Below are 6,849 nucleotides of genomic sequence, written 5' to 3'. Positions count from 1 at the left end.
GTGTTCACGCCCCAGGTATGAGTGTTTGGGAACTGAAAAGTTGGTATGCAATGCGATCCGAAAAATACTTGTTTTTTCTCTACGAACCGTGACTTCAACATGCATGTCAGCAGGTTCATGAGGGTAAAAGTTCATGAACCCCGGTGGTTTGCAGATAAACTCATAACTGGTGTGGGAGCCCCTAGCCTGATTATCATTGAGTTTCAAATCTCTTCGAGACTGGGTCTGACAAAGAGCATAAAAATTAACATTTCCCAAACGACAAGCCTCCCTTGGTTTGCTAATGGTTGTTTGCTTCCTGACAAAGTGGGAGGAGTTCCTGATTTTTCAGTAGGCCTACTTGCATTGCTCTTGACCTGACTAGTAGCAACGCTGAAGGTGTCACTAGGAGGGCACGGCCTAGTTAGGGAGCCCCAGCCCCAGCACTGTTCTGGTTGGCCTGGGAACAGCATTAGAGACTTGTCGTTACAGGGTACTGGCTACAGTCCCTATGGATGATATGTGATTTGAACATCTAACCTTACAATTGTAAGACCATTAGACCATGGCCAAGCTTATTGGGTCATTACAGTAGGGCATGTCTCCGATTGGTCGCCTGAGGGAAAATGTTTGTGGGATTGTTTTTTGTTCTTTTTTCCTCCATTGTCATAGTACTGGATTTACAGTTGTGAACTATAGCACAGGTACTTTATTAATTCTGAAGGACATATTTTGGTTACAGTTGTTTTACGGTCATTGCACACTAACGATACATAGTTTAATAAGTGAGTAACAACATTGTATATATGCTAAGCTTTAGAGTTAGTTAGACCTACATAGGCTCTTCTCATATACAGTTTAAGTGTTTCATTATACCGATTATACCGAAATGGGGACTGCTAAAATGAAGTGTTTTGTTGTGTATTATTTAATTATTTCTTTAAAAAAACAATACAGTACAAAATATTTTTGGGAAAAATCTAAATGACAAAATCTAAATATGGTATTAAAATGTGGAATTTCTACATGGGTGGAATAGAATAATAATATGACATTTGACCCCCGCAGGCTCCTGTCTTGATGTGGTGGAGGGGGGAGCTGTGTGCTAAGCTGGACCTGTCCCGGCCCACGTCGGTACGCTGGTTTTCAGAGCAGATATTGAAGGCATCTGCCCATCTCGGAGCGGAACACGTGGTCATGGACATGGGGCAGGGTAACCCCCCAGAGAGGGACGCTGTGGTGGCTGGGGAGTACCTGAGACAGCTGGCTCTCATCGCAGCGCACGCTGGGGACAGAACCATACTCACTTCCGCATCGGGGTATACCTGCACATGCTATTCCCATCACCTCTTTCTGTACACACAAGCATGTAGTTAGATATGTTAGACTATAATTTGTGGTACTTTTGCATACATTTTTTATGTCTAACAAATGTAGAGAGAAGTCAAATTCAATAATGGTATAATAAAATTAATCCCTGCATTATACATTTGTGTTTGTATGCGCATTTACTGCATGTACATATTTTTCTATATGTGCGTTTGCTATATGTGCGTTTGCTATGGTCGTATGTGTTTGCTGTGTGCCTGTGTTCATCTTTATGCGTGCAGGTCCAGCGAGCTGGGTTTGTTTGTGCAGATGCCTGCTCTCCAGGCGGACTGGAGCTACTCCGGCCTTAAGGGCATCATACCTGCAGTACTGCTGCACAGCCTCATGGGATACCCCTTCTTCATTCCAGACGCCGTAGGTACAGACTTGCAGATGAACCTATCCTAACTTTATATGTATTACATAGCATAATTAATACAAGACATGGAGCTCAATGTGCTTGGGGGAAAAATGGCTGCCCTTGATGACTGAATGACACAATTTACACAATTGGGAAAACAACATATTATCATGAATGTTATTAATAAAAATATATGCTTGAAATTGTTGTAAATTATTACTGTAAAAATACAGTAATAATTTATATTTATCCATGTGTGTTGTAGGCATCCAGCCATACTAGATGTGTTTAAGAGTGTGTGTGCAAATGTGTGTGTGTGTGTGTGTGTGTGTGTGTGTGTGTGTGTGTGTGTGTGTGTGTGTGTGTGTGTGTGTGTGTGTGTGTGTGTGTGTGTGTGTCACAGGGGGGTCCCTATCAGAAGACGATGAGGTGGATGAAGAGTTGTTTATTCGCTGGCTGGAACTGACCTCTTTCCTGCCTGTCCTCTCCTTCCAAAAGCCTCCATGGTCTTTCAGCAGTGACACGGTACTCTGTCCACCTTCCCACCACCCACATAAACAAAAACTCTTACACAAAAACATACATACATCACATGAACATGGACGCGCACGTACACGCATGTACACGCACGTGCGCACACACAGACACAGACACAGACACAGAATTATTTATGGATTAAGATTAGGACAATGGCCGTGTGTAATATCTCACCTCTGTGAGTTGAAACAATATCACAAATAAGACTGCAGTACAACCTACTGTACTGCATATCTATTAGCTCTGAAACTCTGCCTGCTGCTGCGCTGCCTAATGCCGTGTCCAGACCAAGAGCGAACTACGCTGCCTGGTAGCGTGGGAAGCAGAAGAAGTTTCGCCTTGAATTCACTGTATTCGCTCCAGGCACTAATCAGCTAATCACATAACGGCTCTGGCTTGACAGCCTGGGACATTCAGAGATATGAATGTTCCGATTGGTTTTCGCCGAACAGCGTCAGAGCGAATTCGCCAGCGATTAGATTAAGTTTAATCGTCAAAATTCGCTCTGGTCGCTCAAGAAGCTTCGCTCCTGGCGAATTCGCTTCGGTAGTGCAGGTCACGTGCCCACCATAGAGAAATAATTACTTCCGTCGCTTCATTCGCTCCGTTCGCTCCTGGTCTGTACACGGCATAAATAATACCTGTCCTCCTCTTCCAGGTCTTTGAGCTGCTGGAGCTGACCAGGTCTTACCTGTCCTTGCACACGGAGTTTGTGGTTCCCCTCCTGGAGAAGTACGCACAGGAGTGGCACGTCAGTCGTAACCCAGTCTATAGGCCGCTATGGTGGCTGACCCCAGACGACCCCCACACTCTCACCATAGACGACCAGTTCCTGATTGGGGATGAGGTGAGCCCTTTTAGTTCCGTGGAGCAACTATTGAAGCCCAACGGTACTTGGAGGGATTTCACCAGGGCTTGACACTGGCACCTGCCAACCAGCCAAATGCTGGTAAAACTTGGCTGTGGCTAGTAATACTTTCAGTGTCACTAGCCAATTTGGCTGGCAGCTTATTCCTTGGTGTGACATACGCATCATAGCCTATATTCTATTGTTCGCCCCTTCTGTATCAATTGTTTGCATTTAAATTCACAAAAAAGCTCAGTAACTCCAGTTTCTATTTGCTTGATATACCTCCATGTAGAAAGCTATACACTCATCTTGCTTTAGCACCTCATCTTCTGAGGTTAGACGTACACTATGATGATATATTTTTTAATTATTTTTTTAACGATATAAAATCTGTGGCTACTGGCATACCTGAATGACTAGTGACTCGGGAAAACCACTAGCCACAGAGGCCGGTGGGTGAAAAAGTTAATGTGAAGCCCTGGAATTCACGCGTATGTAAGTCTGTGGAAGTCTCCTTCAACACATGACTTCAGCAACAATTTCGGAACAATTTAGTGGAAACACCATTTAAGTTTTTTAATTTTCTAGTGTAGAGTCTAGAGTTAGTGTATAAGTTCCTTCATGGTCTGGCCCCAACTTTGGAGTTTGTATGTTATCTGTCACCTGCTAGTTCCAGAACAGCATCTGGTTAGGGAACACTCATGTGAGTGATTTATTCATTGAATGTATGACTATGTTCATGTCTTTTTGATGTTATATGTTCTGCCAGGTACTGCAGATGTAAATTAGCCTGGTCCAATGCTTGAAATGCCAACATTTCTGTTTAAATTTTACATGGTCCCTAATAAATCATTAATAATAATTAAATTGAATTGAATTGAATTGAATTGATTGAACAGAGACAGGCTATGCCATTTGGTGGGAGGGCTGAAAGATGGTTTCAATGACAAGATACGCCAAATTAAGTACTGTGTTTGTAGTTAAAGTGCAAGGTTACAAGTTTGGTCCCTCTCTCCCTTCATGGCTGAAGTACCCTTGAGCAAGGTAACTAAGCCCATACTGCTCCAGGTGCTGTAACCAATACCCTGTTAATAACTGCAAGTCACTTGGATAAAAGCATCAGCGTAATGTGTTAAGTGTAATGTAATGTAATATTCCAAAATAGACTCTCAGTATGGTTTATTGTGCACAGGTGCTGGTTGCTCCAGTGGTGGTCAGGGGGGCGCTGCAGAGGGATATCTACCTGCCTGGTGCTGAGCTACAGTGGCAGGACCGCAGGACAGGCCGCGTGTTCCGGGGCGGATCGCTGCTGCAGGACTATCCTGTGGCACTGGAGGAGGTGGCTGTCTTCCTTAGGATCCACACCTGACTCACACTGCCAATGGAGGCCACATTCAAGGTTCAATCCCTGATGGATAGGCTGGAGGACATGTTCTTCCCAGTGAAGGACTTGTTTTCCTCGAAGGTCACTTGTGGTCGTGTTCAAGCTGACTCCCAGATAAGAGACTGTAACGTGACTTTATGTTAAAACATGTTAAAAAGACACTGTAACATGACTTCAACATGTTAAAACACATTGAGGACAATGCCCTTTGGGCATGTTCAGGCTGCTTTTTGCTGTGTTTGAGCTGAACCCCAGATAAGACACTGTAACATGACTTCAACATGTTAAAACACATGAAGGATATCATCCCTTTGGGTATGTTCAGGCTGCACACCTGGAGGACTCTACTGCTCGTTCAAGACGCAAAGGAGCATTTTCCAGAACTCTAAAGGGATTAACATGACACCATGTCAGGTGGCTGAGGTGCGAGTGCTCTTGTAGTTAAACTGGGCAAGAAGGACACAGTTACCAAGACCTCTCGCCTACAAAATGGAACAGGAGCATTAGGACTGTTGCAGAGCTACTTATTGTAGAGTTTATATAGACTTTTTAGGTTTGCAGATTTTTGTACATAGTAGATATTTTGGAGAGCATTGACATATTTTAGATATTTATTCACCAATTTAGTCACCATTTGAAGTTACACTACTTAGTATGGAGGTTGTCAAAATTAATTCAAAAGTGCCATTTACATTGTTGCAATTGTCGATGAACCACTGGAGCGATTTTGGAAACACTATTTTAAACCAATCACTGGTTTTGTTTGGTCTTTGATACACCAATAAGGGGAGACATTAAACTGTTACAGGCTTCACTGGTACAGTAGCTTGAATGGGACTTGCCCGCTATACTGAGCAGATCATGTGATCATGCATGTCCGACTGGGGAGCCGAGGTGATTTAGAGATGGCAGACAAGCCAAGTGTGTGTGAACGTCAGGCAGAAGCTGTTGATCGCTTGCCACCACACTGACACGCTATAGACAAGCTCTAGGTTCCCACAGTCTACTTTTAGATAGCATCTAGCGCGTGCATACAGAGTGTGAAACGGCCTGCTTAACATATTTGTGGTTTAAGCTTTCAGGATAAATGGAATCGTTTTCCAGTCTGCTTCCAACACATTATCACTGAGAAATAATTCAGTTGAAAATTGATCTTAAAAATCGTTTTGTATCAGCATTCTTTTTTGTAAGAAGTTTGTGATGGAATCTGATGCAGAGAAGTTATCACTTTCACTTGCAGCATTCACCTTTATTTTTTTGTTTTTGTACATAACAGTATATTCTGCTTTACACATCTTCTGCTTCATAATAATAATCAAGCGCATAGAGCATTCATTAAAAATAACACACAAAAACAATTGACCACAAATGGAAAAAAATAAAACTACCTAGAACAAAGAATACTACAATTTCATTACATGTCTTAATGCCAAAATATATTGTCATAATAACAATAATGAAGCATTCAACCACTTCACAAGAAATGCCATCCTAAATATGCCAAACACAAAAATAAAATAAATATATAATAGAGGAACATCAAAAATGAAAGCAAATGAGGTCATTCCCTGTTTGTTTATTTTTTTTCCGCTGAAAGATTTTCACAATGCAGCAATGTTTAAGGCAAACACTGGCATTACAGACCTGCGTTCAAAGGCAGTTAACGCTCTGCACAGCTAAAGAAGAAAGAGGCAACTTGAACTGTGTGTGGAGTGCTAACAGAAGCTGGTCGAGCTCACCTCAACATCAGCTCGCAAGGGAGTAAATCGTGCCATTATCAAGATAAAGCTTGTTTAGCTACTTCAGAGGCTCAAAACTGCCCACAGTTCATATATTGCACAGGGCAGTAAATAAGACCACAAAACCCCTCAAGACTACGCTGGCCTACAAACCAAGAAGGCAGTAACAACGCATATCTCCAAACTGGGTAAACTGACATTTAAATGATTCTCTTGTCCAGCCTGAGTCATTTTAGGTAGATTGCAATGCGTGTTTTGTTACTATATTCTTTGCAGATTAATCATTTTATGAATCTTTATATTTTCATACATATGTCATCTAAATCATAATAACATAATCAACAACCATGTAGTTACTGCCTTTTTGCTTTGTAAGGCAGTACAGTACAAGTATAGTGGCCCTGGACCTGAATCCATTCCAACATCACAGACAGGCCACTAGAGGGGGCCAAGAAGCCAGAGAGAAATGCAAGTGGACACTTTGAGGCATGAAGCCTCATATGGAGGCTGATAGAAGTGCTGAGAGTAATGGCTAAGGCTACTATGTGCACCAAGCCTGAGTGAATACGGTATATAAAAAGCTTTGTGGGCAAAAAAACCTCAAAATATGTTATATAAATATGTGAGGCAC

At 42.3% G+C, this 6,849-nt stretch overlaps 1 protein-coding gene across 1 annotated transcript in view; it reads left to right on the top strand.

The window, feature by feature from the left end:
* LOC134438512 (SITS-binding protein-like) overlaps nt 1-5,654 on the top strand; it is a 15,623-nt gene extending 9,969 nt beyond the window's left edge. Inside the window, exons 7-11 of the mRNA XM_063188093.1 lie at nt 1,048-1,298; nt 1,590-1,726; nt 2,112-2,233; nt 2,904-3,092; nt 4,288-5,654. Coding sequence (XP_063044163.1) covers nt 1,048-1,298; nt 1,590-1,726; nt 2,112-2,233; nt 2,904-3,092; nt 4,288-4,464 — 876 coding nt within the window. The 3' untranslated portion in view covers nt 4,465-5,654. The remainder of the gene's footprint in view (nt 1-1,047; nt 1,299-1,589; nt 1,727-2,111; nt 2,234-2,903; nt 3,093-4,287) is intronic.
* Nucleotides 5,655-6,849: the final 1,195 nt, after the last annotated feature.

The sequence above is a fragment of the Engraulis encrasicolus genome, chromosome 22 (genome assembly GCF_034702125.1).
Source record: "Engraulis encrasicolus isolate BLACKSEA-1 chromosome 22, IST_EnEncr_1.0, whole genome shotgun sequence".
NCBI classification, from domain to species: Eukaryota; Metazoa; Chordata; class Actinopteri; order Clupeiformes; family Engraulidae; genus Engraulis; species Engraulis encrasicolus.
This window is presented reverse-complemented; position numbering and strand designations above follow the sequence as displayed.